The sequence below is a fragment of the Streptopelia decaocto genome (assembly GCF_964273445.1).
Source record: "Streptopelia decaocto genome assembly, chromosome: 16".
Lineage (NCBI taxonomy): Eukaryota > Metazoa > Chordata > Aves > Columbiformes > Columbidae > Streptopelia > Streptopelia decaocto.
Genome location: NC_138671.1, coordinates 11653928 through 11679585, shown reverse-complemented (window position 1 = coordinate 11679585; position 25658 = coordinate 11653928). Strand labels below are relative to the sequence as shown.

At 52.1% G+C, this 25658-nt stretch overlaps 1 protein-coding gene across 1 annotated transcript in view; it reads right to left on the bottom strand.

Annotated features, from left to right (window-relative positions):
- NTN1 (netrin 1) overlaps positions 1 to 25658 on the bottom strand; it is a 99451-nt gene that overhangs the window by 41743 nt on the left and 32050 nt on the right. The window contains exon 2 of the mRNA XM_082067247.1: positions 3867 to 4055. Coding sequence (XP_081923373.1) covers positions 3867 to 4055 — 189 coding nt within the window. The remainder of the gene's footprint in view (positions 1 to 3866; positions 4056 to 25658) is intronic.

The window sequence follows — 25658 nt, the reverse complement described above, 5'->3', positions numbered from 1 at the left end:
GCCAAATCCTGCCCCTCCATAACGGGGTTTACACTGTCAGCCACAGCACAAGTGCATTCGTAACGTGTATCATTTGTCATCTTTTCATCAAAAAGTGTGTAAATGCTTTCCCCAAAGTGCAGAGCTGTTTTACAGCTGGGCTGTGAAACCCGGCAGTCTCTGCTCCAATAGAATCACATTAGTGCCAATAATCTGGCAAATATCAGGAGCGAATTTAATCAAAAGATCAGGGCCCTGATTTACAGGGGTCCGTGGCAGAGCGGAGCAGATGGAGGTTTGCAGGACCCAGATGTGGAATTTCACTTGCAACATCATTTGGAGCAGAGGGAAAGCAGAAGGAATGGGCAGGAGGGCTTCAGCATTCACTCTCACAAAAATTAGTAAGAAAAGAGGAACAATTCGCCCTTGTTCTGAGGTTTTGAAGACAAAAATGCAAAATTTCTTATCTCTGGGGTTTTGTTCTGTCAAACACAGCCCAAACAGCTCCTGGCTGTGTGCAGCACCCGTGGGTTTGATCTGTCATCAAGCCCTTTGCCCGCGGTTTGCAGACTCCATGCCATGCTCTGTGACAGGGCACTTCTGATCACCGACAACTTTCTTTCCTCTTTTTTTGCAAGAAAATAAACGGAAGCAAATGCACAGGCAAGCAACATGGCATGGCTGCATCACTCTTAACCATCAGGGTGCAAGTCATCCTTAGGGCCCAGCTTCTTACGCCTTCACCCGTGCTGCTAAGACAACTTCAGATCACTAAAAAAATCTTATAATTAAAAGTCTTTATAGGTTTGGCTATTAAAAAACATTGCACAAAACATTGTGAAAACATTTCAGCAGTGTGAGATTTTTGCATAAATATCAAAACCAACCATTTAAAATAACGCAACTCCTGCCTCTGTAATTCTCTGGCGTTAGATGCATTATGAATTGAGGTACATAGGATGGAGTGAGAGATGAGAAACACAGGTGAGAGGAAAAACAGGATGGGTGTGTTAGGCTGAATTAATGAAGTTGGATTGATACAAACACATCTTCGGCAGCTCTTCCGTGGAACTTTGACTGTGAGTTTGCCCAAGCTCACGCAGGCTTAGCGGCTGGGTAAGTGTGCTGCGTGCTCTACAGGCTCACAAGGCACTGCTGCTCTGTTACCTGCATTTTTGCTCTTGTATATTCATTTGTTGAAATGTGTTACATGTGGGATATGAATGGAGCAATGCGATGGTTGAAAGAACCAAGTCTTAGAGAGAAAACACAATCCGCTGGGGGAGATGGGGCGCCAGGCAGTTGTGAGGGAGATGGCAGATGCTACAGGATGGTTAATTCCTTAATTCTAAACACACTTGGCCAAGATGAGACTCTGGGAGACCTTTGCCCATCAGCAGATGGCTTGGTGAGATGATAAATTAATATTATTATCCATAGGGAAATGGCTGAAGTTGTTAGATGGTAGGGTTTGTTTTTTAAAAAACGCCTGTTTTCAACAATTATTTCAGAACAGTCCATGAATGGGGGGAAAAAAAAGAGAGGGAACGTAAAATCCCCTGTGTCATAAACAGCTCAGGAAAGAGAGTTTTCAAAGGAATGCCTTTGCTGTAGGAAACTTCATTTTGCCCCTTTTGTATAGGACGATGGATTACGCCAACAATAAACCATTGCAGCTACTGTGAAATTGTGCTAATAGCCTGCGAGTCGGGGAGCTGTTCATGCAGCAGCATATTTATCACATACCTTTGTATCTGTTAGCTCCAATAGCCGCATTTTTGTTATAAACTGTGGGGGGTTGGAGAAGTATTTAAATTTGGCGATCTCAAATTTCAAGAGCGGGAGCGATTCGGGAAGGCAGGGGGATGAGAAAAGGACAATTGCAAAGAGAATTTAATAGAGTGAATGACCCAGCAACTGGGAAATTCAGATTTAAATTGTTGCAGAGTGCCTCGCGAAGGCCATCGTGCAACTTCCTGGGTGCTAGCTTGGGGAAACTGAGGCACGGCATGGCTCTGAGGTCCCTCCTGCAGGTACCACCTGGCTGTGATTTTGGGGTAAGACCTCCAGCTGAGTATCCCCTCCCTGCTCTGTGCTCCATGTGCTGATCCCAGGGGACTGGAATCCCTATGGATGCACCGTGACAGGGAAAGAGCCCCTTGCTCCCCCGAATCCCACCCCATCCCCAGGGCCCCCATGCTGGGGAGGCAGCCGGGATGAACCGGAGCCATGGGAAGGAGTTTGCTGTGCTTGGAGAGGGGTGGGAATTCCCCTCTTCTCCCCAGCACCCCAAAACCCTTTCTGGGGAGCAGGAAGGTAAATGAGAATCAGGCTCTGGGCATCATCCGCAAGCACCCGCTGCCCGGGGGATGGATGCCCCCCGGCATGGAAGCCCACGCCTTCACAATTTCCCTTTGTTTGCTCAACCTAATGTGCTGTTACTTCGGTACAACCCGGCTGTGAAAGCAGAAATATGAATTTTATTACAAGACATATCCGCTCGGGACTGGGGGAAAGACATGGCGGGCAGCCCGCTGCCGGGATGCTGGTGTCGGGGACGGGGCGGAAGCGGCTCAGCCCCCCTGCATCCCTCTCTTCTGCCTCCTCAGACGCCGGAGCAGCAGCTCCTGTCCCTCCCGGAGCCACGGGCTGGGTTCACATCCCACCAGCCCGAGCTTCAGATGAAGCTGGAGCTTGTTAGCAGCCCCAGCGCAGAGCAGACAGAAAATGGCTCATTGAAATAGTTTTTGCAAGATGAAAAAAAAAAAGGGGGACTAGGGCCATCTAAAGAAGTAATTTCTTTTTCTTCCTTGGCAGAGAGCATCTCTTTTCAGTGAGGGAAAAAAAAAAAAAAAAGAGTATTTTCATTAAAAAAACTGAAAATGCTGAGCACTCAAAGCTTTCCAGCCACAAATACCCAGCTTGGGTCAAAATTCTTTCCATTTCTTGTTGAAATGATTCTTTAGAGAGAAAAGAGCTGAAGCTTTCTGCAGGAAACCCCAGCATCTTCTAACATGAGTTGTGAATGTTTGCTTGATTCCCTTAGCTGCATCACAGGTCAGGATTTACATCTCTTCCAGCAGACAGAGGAGAGTTAAAAGAGTTCCTTTGCAAGGTTTGCTCTTATTGCTGCTCCGGCCCGGCGGAGGCTCCGCTCACCGTCACGTCTGCCACAGGAGAGGAAACCTCAAAAACCCAGTCAGTTTGCTGGCCTCAGAATTATTTCCCGTTTCACTCTTCTCGCCTCGTCCTGAGCAGTGAAATGTTCTGTGCGTGGGTTAAGTGCTGCCGGCCAGGGTGGCAGGAGGAGACGGGGTTTGGAGGAGGCTGATTTACAGACGCTACATCGGACCCTGTACCTGGGATTTTGTGCAACTCAGCCCTTACATATGTGATGACCGAGTCAGCTGTGGTTATTAGTGCTGATGAAGCACAATTTATAAGTGATAAAACCTGAAAAAAATTAAAGGTGTCCTCAGCAGCGAGGACTTTTTTATTTCAGTGGCCTTGTCCTCACCATGAGGCTGGGGAGACCAGAGAGAGGTGATGGCGGGGAACATGGGGGCAAGAAAAATCATTTCAGGGTGTTGGTTTGGGGGAGGGAGGAGCAGGAGGAGTCTGGTTAGAGCAAGAGCTGTGGGAGCAGGAGCCGCAGAAAGGGGTGGGAGTGGTGCCCAGAGAGGTGGGCACCCCTGGAGACATCCCCATCCCTGGAGACATCCCAGGCCAGGCTGGACGGGGCTCTGAGCAACCTGAGCTGGTGAAGGTGTCCCTGCTCATGGCAGGGAGGGCACTGGAGGAGCTCTGAAGGTCCCTTCCAACACAAACTATTCTATGACTCTATAAGGAGCCGTGAGGTCCCAGCCATCCCACCCCGGCCCCGGTACCTTTGCAGGCCTTGCGGTGGGAGATGGGCTTGCTGAGGTCGCGGTAGAAGCCCTCCTTGCAGTAGTGGCAGTGCCGTCCCGCCGTGTTGTGCCGGCAGTTCAGGCAGACGCTGCCGCTCTTGCGCCCCGACAGCTTGTAGAGCTCCATGTTGAAGCGGCACCGCCGGGCATGGAGGTTGCAGTTACAGGCTGTGAGAGGCCAAGAGCAGAGACCATCAGCATCTGTGCCCGGTCACAGAGGTGCCATCCCGTGGGTGACCGCGTGCCTGGGGCTGGGCACCCTGGAGGGCCTGCCCAGGGTGCCCCACCATACGGAGGTGTCACAGGATGGGATGCTCTGGTGGCACCTCTGGCTAGGGGAAGCCAACTGCTAACCCACACCCCCTCCTTGATCAGCGTTATGTGGTGAGTCCAGCTTTTGTGAAGGGAAGCTGAGCTCACCAAGAGCTTGTTTCACCATCATGATTTGCAACAAATATGCCTTTTGCCCCTCCCTGCTCTTCATGTGAATTAGAGGCCGGGTGCAGGCAGGGCTGTGTGGGCAGGGAGCCCATTCCTGGTTAGGAAACAGCAACGTACAACCCCCCAGCTGCTCCCCAGCTCTGTGACAAGCACCCTGCCCCGTGCGAGCACTGCTCATCCCCCTTCTCACCCGCTCCCACGCTGGGGGGGCTTCATATCATGCTATTGCTTGGTACAAAGCCCCCTGAATGCTGAAAACCCCTCACTTCCCAGCACCCCAGGAGCACCCTCTGTCCCCAGGAAACGGGGATTTCCAACATCACCTGCCCAACCTTCCCAGTTCTGACACACACGAGTGTCTGAACTCCAAACATCCTTTTAAGACCTCCCTAGCTTCCCCGACTTTTCCTTCCTGTACTCGGTACCGCAGCACAAGGCTCTGTGGACGTGTGCAGCCCCGAACAGGTGGATCAAACCTCACCCCTGCCTCCACATCTCCATCCCACCGCTGAGACAGGGCCAGCCTGACGCCCAGTTAGTCAAACACCAAAAAGTCCCCCTCTGCTTTGATTGCATGTGCTGTGACGGAACCTGCCGGGAGATGTCCAATTCCTCCACCATATGCGGCCTAATGTCAACACAGGACTATTTTAACAAGGGGCCTTTGCAAAAGACAACTTAAGGACTTCAAAAGCTCAACCCCTTGCCTGCCTCTCCCCAGGGCTGTCATGGGAACATCAAGAAGCAGTTGCCGGGGCTCTGTGCTTTACCGAGAATTTTATAGCTTGTTTTCTTTTCCCTTTGCTTTTATTTGCTCTTCCCCCCCGAACAATGCATCTGTGCAATGCCAACCCACAGCTGGGCCTCTCGCCTCGGCACGAAGGTGTCACGGCTCTGGGCTTGTCACCTTCCTTTAGAGCAGAGACATCTTAATCCCTTGTTCCTTCCTGTTTACCTTATGGTGCTTGCCCAAGACAGAGACATGCTATATTTGCTTAATTATCAAATTTCAGCCCAGAAAATTACAGCATGGTTCCGGATTATTTATCAGGAACAATCCCCATCTGAAAGCAAAGGGGAGAGCAAAATTCTCTGGACACGTCCAACCAGCGGGATGGAGATTGCTCTTGCTGTGCTTTGCAGTCTGAATTGCTCTGGCCGACGTGGTGAAGCCCAGCCTCACGTCCCCACCAAACGCTGGCAGAGCAGGAGAAGCAGCCACCAACGTGCTAATGGTGACAAGAGCGGTTTGCCAGCTGTGAGAAAGTGAGATTCCCGACACCGAGCGGGGCCGGCACTTTGAACTGCGGTTTGCCTCTCCTTCAATGAGCCCGCCAGCCTGCGGGTGCATTTGTCAGCTCCCAAAACAGGAGAGGACCATGAAGGCAACCGGAGACACAGCTCCTGCATGCAGAGGGAATTGCTGCTTTTGTAGATCTGGCTGGTGCCGCTGACACATTTGCTGATGCTGCAAACGCACTCAAACGGCCTGTGTGCAGCCAAAAGCAGCGCAGGAGCACGCACCGGGCGCTTTCTGCGTCCCCTCAGAGGTTTGTACCCTTCCATCTCTATATCAGGAGGAGCATCTGTGCTTTGCCAGGAGTGCCCAGTAGCCACTCAGCTCTGGAATTCACGTGTGCTGAGCAGCCCTGCCAGTTTATTGCTCTGTCACAGTCAGCACCCTACAAATAGGGAATTAGAGGTGATTCTTGCCCTGCAGAACGCACGAGCTAAGCTTTTGGGAAGGAGGTGGTGCTTTTAAAGTCCCAATCCCTGTTTAACAGAGAGGTGACCGAGATGCTGAGATGAAACCCTTTTGCCGGGCACACAGCAGGCACAGGGCTGGGGGCTGGCTCCTCTGCGCAGGGAAGAGCCTTCCCCCAGCTGAGAGGTGCTCCAGGGCTGCAACACAAAGGGTGTCCTCCTGGGACACCAAGGTGACACCTGAATCAACAGCACGGCCTCAGGACTCGGCTCAAGCAGAGGAAAGAAAGATTTGAGGCCATCAGTCTGAGGATCTGTCATCCCTGTGACCAGGCAGGGGCATCTCCATCGTTCAAAGCCTTGAGACTCACTAGCAGCTCTGCCTTCGATGCTACAAACCACAGGATTTAGTCCCTGTTGACCAAGATGAGGAGATATTTCTCTTGGGGGGTGGCATGACCTTGCAGAGGATCTAGTTTTTCCTTGAAGTTGGCAGAAATGCATGTTTTCCAAAGACCATGAAAGCTCACCTCCTCCTAAAACTTGTATTTTAGGAGAATTGGACTCAGTACTTGAGTGTTTTGCAAGATTGCATTGGCAAATCCCTTTTTAAAATTCAGAGTTGAGCCCACCCGAAGAGTGAGTGAAAATATTCGCATTTCTTTGGGTTGCTCGATAAGCAGAAATGTTTTTGCAAAGCCAGGGAAGCAGAACTCCTGGGATTTTCTCAAGATCTTTCCAAATATTTCCACTGGTCCCACCAGGGCAGAGCTGCGCGGGAATGTGGAGGAGTAAGCGCAGCGTGGTGAGCTGCTTGCAGCTCTGCTCCTGGGATCAATTTTACATTGATCTTCCAAGGATGGGAAAATCCAGTGTCTGGAGAAGGGAAGAGGAACCTCACAAGAGGCTGCAAGGAGCCCCCCAAAACAGCTGTCCCTATGCTTATCTAGAGCAAACAACCTAAGGATTGTGTGTACTTCAGAGTATAAACCCCCCCAGGAGGGACTGAATGAGCTGGCAGAGGACGTGGGCTGGTCGAGCCCCTCTCCGTGCCCAGCGTTCCTGCACTTGGCCTCTCTGCGAGCTCCCGCAAGCACCACAACCAGCCAGGGAGTGACGGCCACTCCTCCGCCACGACTTCTCAGCTTTTTTTGGCTCTGTCAGCTTAACCCTGGCTCTGTCCCCTCCTTTCACCTGCACCCCCAGGGCACTGAGGACATCTGCTGAGCACCACTCGCCTCCTAACACCATGTACACGGGAGCTTTTCTATCATCCACCCCCTCCTGATCCACTTATTTGTGCAGAGAGAAGGGGCAAACTGACTCAAGGAGAGTGGCTTTAATTGAAATGTCCGTCTCCTCTGCTCACTCTGAGCACCTGGACCCTGAGTGGCCAGTGCTGGGCAGTGCTGGCCACCAGCCAGGGCTCACTGGCAGCTCCGTCTGTAGCCTGGTGTGTTTGCAGACGCCCAATGGGTCTGACTGAAGGAATATAGACATCCTATTTTTTCCTGACAATAGCTCATAGGGACGGAAGAATTAGGGCAATGCAATAAATGACCCCTTTAGGCATCAGAAAGTCCTTGCTGGGGACGAGGCTGGGACACGTCGTGATGGGATCCAGCACACTGGTGCGGTGGGGAGCCCGGAGATGCTGAGTGTGGGTGATGCCTGGGCACACCACAATTGCCTGATAGGGCCAACCGGGATCCAGCAGCAGGTCCTGATGCTTTTGGATCCCAGCTCCAGATCTGTGTGCGGTCCCGGGTTGGGGAGGGCGTGCGGCTCATCTGGTCACGTTTTCCCTGGATGGAGGCGCTCAGGAAACGTGGCTCCTGCCCACCCTTTCCCTCGCTCGATGGTTAATCCCCCGCTGTGCTAAAGCATTTTGCCTCATTCCTAACACGAATTGGCCTGGCTTTAATTTCCAGTCAGTGCTTCTTGGGTTGAATTTCCCTGCCACAGTTAGTGGCTCTTTAGCAACCCATCTTTTCTTTCTATGAATGCCTTTGCCAGCTGTAAGAAAAATCACCTCCTAACATTGGCATCACCTCTTATCCCTGTGCTTTGCTTTTCACCGGGTGGAGAAGACACCCCTGCATGGGCTGCAGACCCCGCAGAGACCCAGTTATGGGCAAAACATGTGCCAGGTGCTGAGATGTCTCTGATGAAAGGTTTTGGCTCCAGATGCTCGACTAAACTCAGTGCTGCTGTCTCCTACTCTCTTCTTTCTCTTATTTTGCCAAGGACCTCACAAGCCTTTTGTTCACTGACTTTATTGCACACAGATGTACAGAGCTGCATCAAACAGTCTCTACCTGGACAGTCAGGCTCCAATATGAATAGCCAGATATCACTTAAACACAGATGTTCAGGAACCTGGAGAAGGTCGGAGCAGAAAAGAGAAAAGCTGTGGTCTGGAGCCGGGTGAAGAAACATCTCCACATTAGAAGATGCAGAAGCATCTCCACATTAAAAACAGTGACTTGGTCAAATGAATCTGTTGAAAAAGGTCAAGGCGGGTAGGATTTTCCATTTGGGAGAAGGAAAGGAGATACATGAATGGAGGCGCAGGCTGGAGCTGTGCGGTGGGAGCTGTGGTTGGGGTCTTTTGTGCTGCTGCCGTGTCCCCCGGGCCCCGCGTCCCCGTGCCCTGCTCTCCCAGGACACATTCCTCTCCGCGGTTTTCATTCAGCAATGACAATGCTGCCCTTTCAAAAGACCCCACCCTTCCAAAACTTATATTTTGGCAATTTTCAAAATGCAAATTGCTTTTTAAACAAACAAAAACCCCAAAACATTTTGTTTTAATTTTTGCAAACAATAATTCAGGGGAGGGGGGAAGGGGAAGGGGAGGATAGAAGAAGCCAGGGGCTGAAAGTAATCTCTAAATTTGACTTCAATTTATGAGTAGTCTTGGTGTCCTTAAAATTGTCCTTTTCCCATATAAGTGGCTTTGGTTTGGTTTTTTTTGGGGGTGTGTGTGTGGGTTTGTTTGTGGGTTTGTTTGTTTGTTTGTGTTATTTGTTGGCTTGTTTGTGTTGTTTGTTTGCTTATTTGTTTGCATTTTGTTTGTTTGTTTTCCCCAGAAAATTGCTAGCTCAGCCCGAGCCATTATTTCCCTCCTGCATCCCTCGTGTGCATCGTCCCAGCTGCTGAGAGGGGCACGCTGCCCATGCCCATCCGAGGAGGGACCCCTGGAGATATTGTCAGGGATATTATATCTCTCAGGACCATATTGGTCAAGGAAGCAGCCACCTTTAAATCAAAGAGAGGGAACAATGGAGAGGGAGCAGCCAGACCCAGCAGAGACCTGTCTGCTTGCTGGACCGGGAGGCAAAGAGAAAGTCCCTATAGAGACAGTGGGAAGGTGCCCCTGGTCCTCTAAAGCATCACATCCCTCCAGACCTGCTGCTGGCTGGTTTGAGGTTTTGGAGCAGCTGGGCATGAGCCTGGAGCTGGTGGATGAGCTCCTGCACCACTGCCTGCCCTGGAACCCTCTGGTCCGGGATGGAGAGCAGCTCTGCCGAGAAGGACCTGGGGAACTGGGGATGAAAGACTGGCCGTGAGCTGCAACGTGCACATGCAGCCCAGAAGCCAGTCATACCCTGGGGTGCATGACAGAGTGAACAGCAGGTGGAGGGAGGGGATCCTGCCCCTCTGTTCCGTTCTGGTGAGCCCCCCTGCAGTGCTGGTCCAGCTCTGGGTCCTCAGCACAGGACACACGTGGACCTGCTGGAGAGGGGCCAGAGGAGCCACAGGAATGACCTGAGGCTGGAACAGCTCTGCTGGGAGGACAGGCTGAGAGAGCTGGGGGGTTCAGCTGGAGAAGAGAAGCTCCGGGGAGACCTTAGTGTGGCCTTTCTGGACTTAAAAGGAGCTGATAAGAAAGACGGGGACAGACTATTGAGCGGGGCCTGTTGTGAAAGGACAAGGGGTGATGGTTTTAACCTAAAGGATGGAGGTTCAGGCCGGACATGAGGAAAAAAATTGTTGTCCCTGAGGGTGGTGAGAGCCTGGCTCAGGTTGGCCAGAGAGGTGGTGGATGAACCATCCCTGGAGACATCCCAGGCCAGGCTGGACGGGGCTCTGAGCAACCTGAGCTGGTGAAGATGTCCCTGCTCATGGCAGGGGGGCACTGGGGAGCTGGGAAGGGTCCTTCAACCCAAGCCATTCTGTGATTCTGTGATTCTATGGTCCAGCATGGGCTGTGGTGTTTTGGGCTGCTGGGATGTGCCCAGTGAGTGATCCCAGTGATGTGGCGGGGGGGACATGGACATGGACACTGCCCAGTCTAGGTATGGGGTTTCTGTCCATGCATGCTGCAGCAAAATAACAAACCATGGATGAACACCAGCAGTGATGTCCTGCACACTTCAGTCACTGCACACAGCCCAGGAACTCGGAGCAGCCAGGACTGAGCAGCCGGATCCAGCTCTGCTCGCAGGGCAGGCGGCCCCTGCCCTCCCGCGTGGCTCCGTGCCACCCACCACAGACCCAGTTGGCCGACACTAAACAAAAACGTTTGCTCAGGAAAATCCATTTGCCTGCACTGCTAAGTCTGAGTAAGGAGGAGGATCGGAAATTGGTTTGGTTTGCTTGAGCTAATCCACCAAAGGGGAAACCCATTGGGGTGTTGTGGCTGTGAGGGGGAGACACAGGGTCTGCGCCAGGCCCCAGGTTTTCCTGACAGTTGGAGCAAAAAGAAAGAGGAGAGTGTGCGGACGCACCACAAAATATGCAGCTATGGCTGGCATCATCCATGAAACCGGAGCCACAAGCCTGGCTCGCAGCAGAAGCAAGAGTGCACTGGTGGTGAGAGGAGGAAAGCCCCATCCTTGCCGATGCATCCCAGAGACCCCCTGCTGCTGAGGCTTTTTGGGCAGCTCCTTGCATTCTGATCTGCTCTCCATGGGGCCAAATGCCTCTCACCGCTCTCCAGCCACAAGAAACATCCTGAGAGTGGGGAGGGGCCAAACTGCAAATGCAGGTGAAGCAAAAGAGGGGGGTCCTGGGGAGAAACACCCTGAGAAAATCTTCCTTGTGGCACAAAAAGGATGGGGGATAAGAAGACTTTTCCATGCATGAAAAACCTGAAGAATGGCAATTCTGTGAAAAAGCACTAGATGGGATGGCACCGAGGTGAGCCAGGACCTCCCTGGGGATGCTTCACACCCCAAGTACCCTTCACTTCCCACTTTGCCCAGCTGCCAAACCACTACATGCCCCAGGGACTGGGGGACCCTGGGGATGTCCCTCTGTCAACGCTGGTTCTGCAAAGTATAAGAACATTCTGCAATACTGAAGCCCTAGCTCGTAACAGCACCATTTATGCCCACCTGAATCTTTCAATGATAAGATCTTAATTTTCTTTTATATTAAAAAAATGCCAAACTGACTGTTTGGACTGAAATCTTTGAGATCGGTTGCCTGAGTCAGGCTGAATATTTCTGGAAAAGTTCCTGCTAAAATGATTCAGCTGTTAATGGGAAAAAAAGGCCAGTAAAAATACAGTGTCATACCAATGCTAACAAATTTGGGGATTTCTTTCCTTAAAGAAAATCTATTGCCCTTATATTTGAAGCCAAGGCTTTAAAAGAAAAACATTGCTCCATCACAGTATCACAGTATCACAGTATGTTTGGGATTGGAAGGGACCTCAAAAGATCATCTAGTCCAATCCCCCTGCTGGAGCAGGAACACCTAGGTGAGGTCGCACAGGAACATGTCCAGGCGGGTTTTGAATGTCTCCAGAGAAGGAGACTCCACCACTTCCCTGGGCAGCCTGTTCCAGTGTCTGTCACCCTCACTGAGAAGAAGTTTCTTCTCAAATTTAAGTGGAACCTCTTGTGTTCCAGCTTGATCCCATTACCCCTTGTCCTATCATTGTTTGCCACCGAGAAGAGCCTGGCTCCATCCCCATGGCACTCACCCTTTATATATTTATAAACATTCATAAGGTCCCCCCTCAGTCTCCTCTTCTCCAAACTAAAGAGACCCAGCTCCCTCAGCCTTTCTTCATAAGGGAGATGCTCCACTCCCTTCATCATCTTGGTTGCCCTACGCTGGACCCTCTCCAGCAGTTCCCTGTCCTTCTTGAACTGAGGGGCCCAGAACTGGACACAATATTCCAGATGTGGTCTCACCAGGGCGGAGTAGAGGGGAAGGAGGACCTCTCTCGATCTACTGACCACCCCCTTGTAATACACCCCAGGATGCCATTGGCCTTCCTGGCCACAAGGGCACAGTGCTGGCTCATGGTCATCCTGTTGTCCACCAGGACCCCCAGGTCCCTTTCCCCTACACTGCTCTCTAATATGTAATTTCCCAACCTATACTGGAACCTGGGGTTGTTCCTGCCCAGGTGCAGGACTCTACACTTGCCCTTGTTAAATTTCATTAGGTTATTCCCCGCCCAACTCTCCAGCCTGTCCAGGTCTCTGATGGCAGCACAGCCCTCCGGCGTGTCAGCCACTCCTCCCAGCTTGGTGTCATCAGCAAACTTGCTGATAGTGCACTCTATTCCCTCGTCCAAGTCGTTAATGAATATATTGAATAATATTGGCCCCAGCACTGACCCCTGAGGCACTCCACTAGATACTGGCCTCCAACTAGACTCCGCACCATTGACTACCACTCTCTGGCTTCTCTCCTTAAGCCAGTTTGCAACCCACCTCACTACTCTATTGTCCAGACCACACCTCCTCAACTTAGCTGTGAGGATGCTGTGGGAGACTGCGTCAAAGGCTTTACTGAAGTCAAGGCAGACCACATCCACCGCTCTGCCATCATCCATCCACCTTGTTACATTCTCATAAAAGGCTATGAGGTTGGTCAAGCATGACCTACCCTTGGTAAAGCCATGCTGACTGCCCCTAATAACCCTCTTATCCTTGATATGCCTTGAGATGGCACCAAGGACAAGCTGTTCCATTACTTTCCCAGGGACAGAGGTGAGGCTGACCATGGTAGAGATGTGTCTTTTGCTGTGTCTAAGAAGAAATGCTCAAGCTTGGATGAGTTTCTAAGTCACTGAAAAATGGGGGACATGTTCTGTCAAAGTTGATGGAGTTTTGCAGCAAATTTCCCCCAAGATCTTATTTTCACTGGCCAAAGCAAGCTCAAAACCAAGCCTGTAGAGACTGGGCAGCAGATGCTGGTCCTGCTGGTGGACTCTTGGGTCCCCCCTGCCTTCCGCATGGGGTTCACCTCCAAACATCAGAGCTCCTGAACAGCCATGGTGATGGAAGGGTGACCTTTCATCAGATGCTAGGAAGTGGGTAGCAGAAGCAAATGCTAAACAGCAGAGCTTGACGGATTCAACCAATGAAGGTGTTTTGGGGATTGCGCTCACCCCAGCAGACAGCAGGGGTAAACAAGGCACAACTATGGTAAACCGGTTATCCATCAGCACCCACAGCCAGCTCAAATACTGGCCATCAAAACTGGGCAGCAGACAGCTTGGCAAAGCCAACATTCAGTATGTGATCTCTGGCGTGTAGTTTTGAGAACAGATACAGGGAGAACATCCAGAGCTGCTCAAACCCGAAAGAGGAAAGAACAAGCCCAATCAGATCAACTGCTGAGGATTACTTTGTCGACACTTACAATTATCAACTTTTCTCCAGAGCTGAGAGACCAAAACTCTTCCCAGAAGTACAAGATCCCTTTAGAGAGCACCCAGCAGCTGCTGTAATCCAGGCATGGTGGCTGTCTGTCCATCCATCCCTCCAGCCCCCCATGCCGTGGGAGCTGGTTCTAACAGCGACAGACACTTCTCATGACACAACCTGTCTGATATATGCTTTTATTGATTTCAGAGAGGGAGATATTTTCATAACTGCTTCCACATCTATTAACTCCAGACTGGACTGGAGCACCAAAATCTTCCTAGGTATTTCCTGGCTGTCCACATGGTATTTCTGGCTCTGTGGGAAGTATCAGATGAGCAAGAGCAAAACTTATTCCTGGGAGATTTACAGCTCTGAGATGCTCAGATTATGAGCCAGATTTTAACAGTCTCTGAGCGGTGGAGATCTCCGCACTGCCCACACACGTGGCAAACAGCTGCTCCCAGCCACTGAGGTCCCACTGATTTGTGTATTCCTGCCTTGAACCCCCCGGGGACATCTCCAGTGACCTGTGATGGCTCCTTCAAAGCCACCGGGCAGCTGACTGTCTATCAACAGGCAATGAGGATGGATGAGAAACCTGTGGGCCTGTTGTGTTGCATTGAAATGTTGAGATTTGTGGCAGCCTCTCACCCAAGGCATTTTATCCCAAGACAAAAGCAGTCTTACTCAATACAGGATGCAAATCACAAAGCGAGCCCAGCCCTGGTACAGCACACACGGTTGTACTCAAAGTGCCTGGAAATGAGCTGCAAATTGCCCTTGGGAGTGTGCTGGGAGGGGACATTGAGTGTGCTGGGAGGGGACATTGAGTGTGCTGGGAGGGGACATCGTCTGCTCTTCAAAAGAGACAGGAATGGAGTCTCCTTCCATCTAGAGCACCTCTGAAAGCTGCCTGGAGATGGGGCCTTCAGCCTCACAGTCTACACCATGAGTCTGCCTCAACAAGGACTGGAGGAACCATCTCTGATGGGTGGGATGAGAGCTGGACCTCACTCGGGGGCTGACCTGGGGCTGGGAGGGACACAGGCAGAGCGTGGGCCAGGATCTCCTGTCCTGCACTGGAACTGCCAGCACGTTGCACCTGCATGCAGGTCCCAGTGTGGCCAGGGAAGCAATAGCACTTGCAGGCACATTCTGGGTGGTCTAGCAAGAGCTCCCTTTTCTTCAGTAGCTGTGGGATTTGATGAGGAGATTTTCTCTGCAAATCGAGTATCGTGCAGGAAGTTTGCTAATAGGCTTCAGCCTTGAAAAAGCTCAATTAATTTAATTTTTTGAGAAAGGAAAAGTCAAGAAGTGAACTCTGTTTCAATCTGGGAGATGATACCAGGCTGTCATCAGCTTGCTTTATTTAGTTGCACCATCTAAACTCAGCCTCCTGAGGTCGTAAATACTTTGAAATTAATTGCTTGCATCCTGTACTTCATCCGGATGCCATCCAAAGGCAGGAGCTAACTGGAGAGCTCATCCGAGAACCTATGGGTTATCGGAGAAATCACCACCAGCCCCCCCTGCCCACCCCAGCCCAGCTCCAAGGTGCTCATTAAGTGTTGATGTTTATTTAGATTTGGAGGGGAATCCACTTGGGAACACTTTATCCACTTAGGCTCTGGCCTTGTGGTTTCCCTCTTATCTGGTACAGATCTCAGCAGCCGCTTTCCTCCCTCTGCCACCAGGGTTGTGGCACTTTTCACGAAGTCCTTTCTCCTCTCCCCACCCCACGACACGGTGCTGACCTCCCACCTGTCCATTCTGTCAACCTCAACAGGCTGTTAGGAACTGCTGCATGTTGAGCAGATGCTTGTCAAGGTGCCAAGATCAGCATCTCAGTCCACAAGTGCTTGGTCTCATCCATGTTTCTGTAAAGCCAGAGCCCTGCAGCTCAAAAGGAGGGCATGTCGTGGACCAAGATCTGAGCACTGTGAACTTCAAAGTGATGTTCTAGCCCAGACCAAGGGGCAGGAGCCAGCACAGCCCATACAGGGACCATTACTGCCCCAGCCCAAGACATTTTCCTGCAAGTTTTCCAGCATTTCTACCACAGGATTATATCAGCCACTTAAGGGTTAATGTCACAGCAGAAACAGATATTGAAAGAGTTTGTACATTCAGAACACAGGTTACTCAAAATGCACAAGGCCTGAGAGTGCAACCACCCTAGCAAAGAGTCAAAAGATTTTAAAATCTGTACTAAAACTGCTCAACCTAAAAGGACCAGGGATACAAACAGCCTTAGCTCTGCTTCCATCGCAGTCTGGAGAAGCCAGGAAACTTGGCCATGGTTAAAGCAATGAAAAGCCGTTTCAAACTAGCTCAGGATGTGATTCCTCCAGCTTAAAATGATGGCACTCATGTGCCCAGTCACTGCCTCTCCGGTTGTGCTAATTCAACCGCCTGTGAGGTTGGGCTATGCTGAGCTCTAGTTTAAAAACAAACAAAGCATGTTCAGGAACGTGTTGTGTTTTTTTAACCCTAGATCATTTCCCAATCTTGTTGGCAGCAGGGCCAGGGGAATTGTTAAACCGGCCCCAGCCAGAGCCGCTAGCGCAGGACCCTGCGGGCAGGAGCTGCGTGCTGCTGCCAGAGCCCGTCACGAAGCCGTGCAGAGCCCGTGGCCACTCATCTCCCCAAAAACACAGTGGCATCTCCTCCGAGGTGACCTGGAGCCTGGGCTCCTGTGCTGCTGGACCAGAAACACATCTCCAAAGACCAGCTCTCACAGGATTTGCTTTGGGAGGCTGAGTCAGTACCGCTCTCTCCTTTGAATGACCCTTTTGTCCTCCCCTGGCCATCATTTTGATGATGCCTTCCCTTGTGTCTGCCAAGATTGCGCCTTCTCATCAGCCCAGGCAGTGCCATCTGTGTATTGACACCCCCTAGGCCCCTGTACCGCTGTGCCAGCAAGGAAAAGGAGACCCCTGCCCAGGAGACAGCATCCTTCTTGCAGCCAGGAAAGGATGCTGCCCAGCCAGCAGCTCCCATGAGCGACCCGCGGAGCTGCTGTGTGACGGCACGGACAAAAGCCCCAGAGAGAGGGACACTCCATGGGGATAGTCTCCTCCATTTTGTCCCACATTGTGGGTCTCTCTGGGAGATGGTCCTGCCTGTGCGCCAGCCCCTGCCCTGCGCTGGGAGATGGAGCAGGGGATGGCTCTGGCAGCGCTCACTGTGCCATCCTCCCTTTCCCCGGGAATGACAAACCTCAGCTTGGCCACTTGACGTGCCAGACAGTAACGCAAGCTTGACAGATGATGGCTCTCGGGAAGGGTTTTGGTTTCTCTCTGAGGCCGAGCTGGCTCAGGGGAGCAGTTGGCAGCTCAGCACAGTCATTTCCACGCGGCAGAGCGGGACCAAGTGTCCGTGCTGCCGCGGAGAGGCTGGCCATGCCGCTGTCTCCTTCACGCCACACAGCCTGGACTCGGACACTTTGCTCAGCAGCTCTTTCCCTGGCCAGGAGATGCTCCCCAGCATGATGCTGCTCCGCAGCCCAGAGGCCAGAGCAGGAGGGACAGAACCACTCATCTCTGCCTGTGCCACCCCCAACGGTAAAGCTCTGGCGATGCCAAAAAGGACACACAGGTCCAGATAAGAGGACTTGAACCACCCTAAGGGCTGAGACTGACAGTCACTTCTTTTTTGAAAATGTTTTTCAACCCTTATGTTAATTAATGTATTTCAAAATAGATGAGTGTTCTGTAGGACCAGTTTCTTGCAATAGCTGTTGTGCAGTGAAGAACCGGTGTCTTCAAAAGCAGAGATAAGGCACCACTGGTCTAAAATAAGTCTTGATCTTCCCTGCATGGTGAGTTCCTCTCTGTTTTTCTAGCAATGAGATTCCCTAGTCACCAGCAAACAACCTGTAAAAGGCCTGAGCCCCTGGAAATCTGCCAAGTGCTCTGCTGAGGCAGGTGTGTACATGAGAAACATCATTTCAGGAACCTGGGGCTAGGCATCGACACATCTCTTCCCTGTTATGCTAATAAAATGCAGTAGATTGCTGCAAATTAATTCCCTTTTCAATCAGTCCTACAGTGACTATGAAAACAGAAGCCATCCATCCCCCATGTATGGCTGGAGGAAGGTGGGAGGCCGCTCACTGGCACACATGTGTGTTTCCCCTCCTCTGCCCTTGTTCTTGTGCTATGAACACCCCAAAATTTGGTATCTGTCTTGATGCCAAGGCAACCAACAGCGGTCAGCCCTCCCCACTGTCAAGCCCACTGACATCGTCTCCTCCACGGTACATTCTGCCAGTGCAGGGGTAGACACCTCTCTGAGCCGCCACGGCTGGTGACAAACACAGCTGCACCATCCCCTTCCCTGCACTCTGCCACGCTCACAAACTCCGCCACATGCAGAGAAGTTCCTGCCATGGCTCTGCTACTGACCCCAGTGTAATCCTGCCCAAGCTGCATAACACCACCGTGCCTCAGTTTCCCTTTCTGGAAGCAGGCACATGCCGCAGTGGGATCCTGGAAGGTTCTGTTTTGGGAAAGGCTGAGAGGGCCAGAATTGTCTGTGGGTCTGCAGAAAGCCATTAGAAGCATTACAAAAATTCAGCTCTAGCTGGCAAACCTCAGCAGAGATGGATGTTAATTCTGCTTCCAAGTCTTCCAAAATCTGAGCTAATGCTGCAACCATAGGGAACTGACCATGAATCCCAGCATCCACCAACTGCTCCAGGTTAGCCTGGACCCTACACTGGTCGGATTTTGAAACACCCATCAGGTGTGAAGAGCCAAGGATGCCCGTGTTTGCTCAACGATATTCGCACCTTTAAGGCTGTGGACAAAGCTCTCCTTTGTGGCCATGGCTAAGCCCAGGCAAACAAATCTATCTTATTGCCGGGATGTTATCGGGGGATCTGAGAAAGAAGGCCATGTGCCTGACCTCCCAATCAGCGTTATCATTAGCATGGACATGAAAGTATTTCACAGAGGTGTTGGCACAATCCTGTCTGCCCTGCCACCCCCACCGGCCGCTCTCTGCTCAGTGCTCAGGCTGGGCAGCCCCGGGACTCCCCTGCAAGGCACCGGTGTGTTTTGTTTTCCTGGAGATTGGGGTTTTATCAAAAGCTGACAGGCTTATCCTGCCTTATCAGGGGAGTAGAGCTACTGTTAATGGTTTTCTGTAACAGGCTCTGGGCAAAAAATGTTGATTGCTGCCTGGACTCGAGTAGGTTGAAGAGGGTGGGCGGCTGGGATGGGTGAGCATCCTCTGCCTGCTGTGGAGGTCTCTGCAGAAGGCAGCACTGTGATCCTATGCATGAATGGGACCGAGATGTGCTGTCCTGCAATGTTTAACATCAAGATCCCAGCACCTGTGAAGACTAAGAGGGAGTATCCCACCTCTGCAAGGGAACAGCTGTCAGCGCCAGTGTCCCACACACGTGTTCATCTGTAACACGGTATTGCACCTTCTCACTTTCCCTCTGATTGCCATGGGATACGTTATTTTTCCTTTCACCTGCTTTACAGGTGACTATTGACAGTCTGCATGGGCTGAAAGCTCACCCCAGAGACGGTGACAGTTCAGCAGCCCTGGTGCTCCTCAGATGCCAGCATCTCAAGGAGACTCGTGATCTGTGTGTGCTCGTCCTCACAAGCAGCTGTTAGCCACTTTATAAATGGTGAAACCAAGGCTTGGAAAGGTTATAGCATGGGATCACAGAGGTGTTAGTCTCATAGAGAGAACTGATGAGTTGGAAATACAAGTATCTTCGGCGTCATGGGAACTATTGGGCAATGTAGGGCAGGGATTTCAAGCCAAGTCGCCTCTACCTTAAACTGGTGCTTGAGCATTGTCCTGAGGGCACAGATGGCACTAAGGCTCAGTGTACAGGACGAGGGCAATGGGTGGGTATGAACAGGGTCTGCCAGCACCAGAGGACTCCCTGTGAAGGATGCTCAGCTCCAGGCTGTGTCCAGCTCAGCCCAGCCCTGTGTGGGGCTGGGAGTGATCCCACTGACCCAGCACCCCCAAGGATGAAGCAGGCAGACATCTACTCACTCCTGAAGCAAAGCCAACAAATCTGGCCCTACAGCCCGCCTCAGGCAAGGATGATGCACCTGGAAACGCAGCATCGCTTCACTGCCCAGCCCAGAGCCTGTGGCTACCTGCACGCTTTTAAGGGTCGCTTAGGGCAAACTTTGATGGCAGAAAGTCAAAACACACAGCCCCTTCCTGGGGCTGCTTCTCTGTTTCTCTCTGAGGGATTTAATGCTGATCAAAGCTAGTCATACACAGGGATTTCCCAGCTTTTCTGCTGGGGTGAAGGTCCCGTGCATGCCACGGCCCTGGGACACAGCTTTGGCCAGCCTGACCTCGCTGTCACCCAGGCAGGAGGGCCAGGAAAGACCAGAATGGTTTGAAGAGGATAGTTAATCCCTGGACGTGACAGCATTCATGGCAACTGGGCAGGTCTTTGGAGAAAAGCTGACATGAACACCCAAACACATAAAGCTGCACACGCTTTGGATGAGCCAAGGTGCTTTTCAGCTGTGGAAACTCTTTGCTTTTTATTTTAGCCAAGACCTGGGGAGTGGAGGTGCCATGGGGTGGGTTCTCTGGTGGTTGGAGGAGGATGCTGGGGTCCCCCTTTTCCTAACATTGCATCACCCACATTTTCAAAGCTCCCTGCTCTCCACTGGCCTGTCGCTATGAAGCCCCTGTCAGCATCCAGTGTTCACACCTGTAACCCCAGTGTCACTGCCAAAAACCACCCCAGGGCAGAGAAGGGACGGAGCAAGGACAATGAGACAGCCCAGGCCCAAGCAAAGGTGTTGACAAGCTCTTGAGGGTAGGGGAGCAGGGTCGGTGCAGAGGGTCTAACAGAGCCCTGGGTGTCCGAGCAGCCACCTTCCGTCTGCCCTTGGGGACGCCAGGGCCACCATATGCTCCAACAACTGCCAGGCAACTTTTATCAGAACCCTTTAATTAGCTTATCATGGGCAATTAGCTCCACGCTCAGACTGCCCTTGGCACAGTCTGCAGATCTGGATCATTTCAAGTGAGGGCTGCAGATGTGTAGACATCCCAGGAAACCACGAGGCGGAGTGGCAACACTGGCAATGGTGGGTGAAAAGGCTGCTCTGAGACGGGCTCGTGCCAAGGGATGGGCCATTTTGGCCCTAAAATTGCCTGACCCACCACCTCGAGAGAAGGCTGGACTCTGCATTGGATCCGAGCCTCGTCCACGACCGTCCCTGCGGTGACAGCAAGAAGGGAGCATGATCAGGTGCTTGTGTAGACACGGGGCAGGCTGGGCATGGGCAGGAATTGAGCCACGTCCCCATAAATCCTGAAGCCAGCCATTAGAATATTCCCATCCAAAAACACCCTGAAGTTATGCCTATAGCTTAAATCTAACGTGTCAGAGACATTGCTCAGCTCACATCCAGCCTGCCCTCCCTTGTCCCCATCACAAGTGCCCCGTGGGAAAGGTCTCTGGATGTCTGACCTCGCATCGTGTCTGGAAACTGGAAAAGCTGGTCCAGGCCAGCCCTGTGCCAGGACCATGTCGAGCTAACGGTGGGGACAGACAGGCTTAGTCCTCATGGCACAAGGGTGGCCGCAGCGTGATGGTGCCACGGCATGCAGCTGCTTCTCGGGTCACACCTGGGGTCCATCATACTGCTGCGGGACAGGGTGGGAAAAGCCACTTGCCCTGGGCTGGAAGATTAACACTGGAGGGCAGGGTGACAGGCCTAATCCCTTCATCTTGTGGGTTTTTTCCCCGCTTTCTTGCAGCCCCAGCTGCTGTGTGAGGCTGATCGTGAGCCTGCCGCAGTGGGAGGCCCGCTCCAGGCTTCAGCCGAACTTCATGAATTTTGCCCACGTGCTGCACAGAGGAGATTGCGTTTCTTTTAAGGAAAATGCATTTCCTCCAGTTACAGCAACCGGCTGGGAGTGAGGAGCCCTGTATTTGAATCTGGCCTCTGCTTTTGAGCTCTGGACGTTGCTCTGAGCCAAACCTCTGATCCTGCTGTGGTTCATTTTCAGGCGCGTGTGCCCCAGAAACGTTTTTTTAAATTAATTTTTCATACAGAATTCTTTTGCCTGATGGATGCAGTGAGAAACTATTTCCCAAACAGGAAAGAGAACCTCCCTCCCCCTGCTCTCTCTCGTGGATGTTTTTAATAACAACATCAATTGTCTGCGAAATACTTATTTCTTTCTGACCTCAAAACAACTCCTGGTTCCAGCATGGCCACAAAATGAGTCTGAATGACTTCACAGGGCCTGGCAAGAGGCTTTGCGTAACAACGCACAGTTAGTGAAGGGCCTGGTCCCGGCAGCGGGGAAACACCTCAGCTTCGCTGGGGGCTGAGGATGCTGCTGCTCCTGTGCCAGTGATTTCTCCGGCATTTTTAACTTCAGTTGCTCCTTTTTCCCCAAGGCCTCCACCCATGAGGACATCCCTGCTTGTCCTTCATCCCAAATCCCCCGTGCGCTCTTTGCTCTGAGCAGCATTTCTGGTTTGTGTGATGGGTTCCTCGTGGTCCCAGCCAGCTGTACATGGCATGAGCAGGAGGAGAGGCCTTCAGGACGTCTTGCTGATGAAGCGCGCAGACCAAGGAGGGTTTATAGTGGGGCAACAAGGGGAAGAGGCAGCCTGAAGCCCTCCAGTGCCACCCCATGGGTAGACACTGGATGTAAGCTATGCCACCAGCAGCCCAAAGCTACATGATGACAGAAGTTTAGATATACTAGTGCAGACACGGACCAGCATTTAAACCCAAGTCTAACCCAGGAAGTGGATGTTTCGGGGTCTTCTGCTATTTCTATCTCTGACTTGATCAGAAAGCACTATGTGATGGTGATGTGGCCATCACAGCACCGGCTGGCTGGGGATGGGTGAGATGATGCATCTCACGGCCACCTCCCATGGTAGCACATCTAGTCCTGCCTTTGGCTAGGTGAAAAATCTGCCGTGCCCCTGAAACAGCCAGACATGCTTAGTCCCAGCAGCCTTACGAGCACGCCGGTTAACAGACTCCTCACTGGGCACCGCACATTCACAGCCGTTACAGCCCCATTTTCAAATTTGCAGCCCTGCACGGCTGGACTGCAGCGATTGTCACAGGACCAAGACCCACCAGCCCTGAGACTGTGGGATCCCAACCCAGACAGGGGCCATTTTCTGGCCAAATTATCGATTGATTAAAGCAGCTTGGGACCAGCTGGAGCTGCTCACAGAGACATGGTGATTGAGCTGTAAAGCAATGATGATTTTCTTGTTAGGTCATTGGAAATACCCATCTGGGAATTTCTGAAATGCTGCATTTTGGTTTTCCACCGTCAAAGGGCACTGCAAAACCAAGGTCACCTCGAGGCAACCAGAGGAGGGAAATCAAGCCACAGACAATCTAACCAAAGGGAATTTTTGAGGGGGGGATCAAACAAAATATTTCTATGGCCTGAAGTCCTGGAGGGAAAGGGGGGAAGGGAAGTGTGCAGGACAGCAGATGCTTTGGCAAGAAAACGGAAACAAGCTTGAGCTCAAGCCCACCTCCGGACAGAGAAGCTCTTGCTGTTCCCAGCTTGGCCCGAGCCGCGTTCGCCCACTCTCCCTCGCACAGCTACACCCTGGGACGGGGGATCCCTCCAGCCCAGAGGTGACCACCCAAAACCCCCTTTCCCACCCCAGTCAGATGAGCCAGAGCAGCTTGAAGCAAACCCCTGCCTCCACCTTTTCTCACCCCAAACCAAGCCTGGAGGTCCTGGGGAGACCCAGACACATGTTAGCTCCAAAACACACAACTGCAGCAGAGGCTGAAGTGCAAAATCCCTTCCACAGAGGCTTTTTTGGCTGAGTTTCTGAGCCAAATGCTACACGAGCCACCAGCCACCTCCCCGGGGAAGGCCAACCGTGTCCCCAGGGGTGATGGATGCCTCCGTCCCACCTGGGCCACGTACCACCCCACCAGCCTTGGAGCTAAGCAGGATGACCATCCCCACCCCACACCCAGCCCCAGCAGCTCAGGGGGCTCCTGTGCACATCGGTTTCTCTTGCCTTCCTTCAAGCGACCGGTTTCCCAAGCCAAACCTCTGAAGTGTCTGTGGTTAGCCCATTGCTGAACACAAGGCTTTTAAGTACTTGTTTGCCACAGTTTGCATCTCTGGCACAAAGCTCGCCACAGCCCTGGAAATAACCCCGAGCTGAAGCCTGATCCCCACAGCAGGAAATAAACATAATTTTATAAGCGTTAACAGACAGCAGAGTACCGGCAGGAATACACGGCATTTCCTAGGAACCCAGATGTTTGTAAACCGACGGGCTGCGCCGCACTCGCGCTGATGTCAAGGAACGCTCAGGGCCTAAAGGGATGTTCCTACATTAGGAAACAATGTCTTCAAAAACCACAAAAACAGGGACTCCGGGTTTGAGACGAGGAAAATTAAACCATGGCACCCATGGAAGTATCACCTTGCTGTCAGACCCAGAGGAGCAGGAGCGAGCAGGACCAAATGCCAGCCTGGCAAGGGTGGTATGGCAAGGGAAGGCTGAGAAGCAAAGGGGACATGGCTCTCAGTCCTCCACTAGTGGCTGAAGCTCTTTTAAGTTCTTACAGGCTTGAATTTGGCCCATAGCATTTTCTGTCTGCCTTGCGAGGTGTTGGACAGAGGTCCTGGCCATTTGTAGTGGGATGTTTGCTGCCTCCGCTGGGAAAACAGACGTGTTTTCACCTGAAAGAACTGGGAATCTCCAATCATAAGTAGGGAAACAAACTTATCTTCATCAGGACAAACACCGCTTCTTTTAAAACCAGCCTGAAATCCCTCTCTGATGTACATGCCCCAGGAGCTCGAGTCTTCTTCACCTATGGCTGAACACATTCCCTCAGAGGGAGAAAACCCTTCTTCTCCCTTTGAGAGCCACAAAACAGATTCATTTCAGCTGCAGGATTTTGGGTAGTGCAAGTGAGAGGGATTTACTTATTGCTTTCATTGACAAGCTAAGCTAAACTGACACTTGTAATCTGAAATCAGAGTACCTACTGCAGCCTCGCACTGAGACGCCTGTGGGTGAGAGCGCCTGGTGCCATCAGCTGGGCTCTGGGTAAGCTCAGCCTGGCCACGTGTCCAACCCATCCCAGGACCCTTTCCCGCTTCCTCTGGCTGGCACGCAGGGCGGGCAGCGCCGGAGCTGGCAGCATGTGCTGTGTTTGCCATAAAAACTGGTTGTTTTCAAATGCAGTTTCAAATGCAACTTCAGAGCCTATCCGCAAAGGTGGGATGGGGATGTTTCCACCTGGGGACCAGCGGTGGGTGGCTGGGAGTGTTGTGTCACAGCTACCCGCTGCTGGCTACTGCTTGGGCAGGCTCCCAAACTGCTGGTCCCTGGGGCACGATTTTCCCTGGGTTAAAATTAATGGCACACAGGAGACCTCTCCAGCCACACAGCTCATCCCCAGACAGACGGGACTAATGTGGGTGCAGCACGGTGCTGTCACCGTAGGCAGAGGGGCTGGAGTGTCCCAAGTGTCCTGGAGATGGGTCACCCCCTTGGCATGTTGGAGAAGGGGCAGAAGCTCTGTCCATGCCCCTGATGCCTTCCTAGGTGATGGGAGGGATGAGTGCCCCTTGGTGCTGAAGGGTATTTTTAGCAGGAGTATGGACACAGGCAAGTCCTTTCCCCTCTGTTTGGACAGCTGCATGGACAGTGTCCCAGCTGAGAAACACGATTTTCATCTTTTTTTTTTTTCTTTTTTAAATTTCTGCTGGGTCATTTATCACCGTTTCCAGTCCTGGATCCGTTTACTGTGCAGCCGTGGCCAGCAGTGTGTGGGCAGGAGAAACGTCCCCGGGACCATGAAAACGCAGCCTTGGCTGCAGAGGGAGCAGGATCCTGCGAGCAGATGGCCGCCCTCCACCATCACCCACTCAGACAGACACTGCCCCAAATGGGTCACTTCCTTAGGAAGCCCTTTGAAGAGACAGAGGACCAAGGAGTATCAGCCCTGGTGGGTAGATGGTGTTCCTTGCTCTGCTT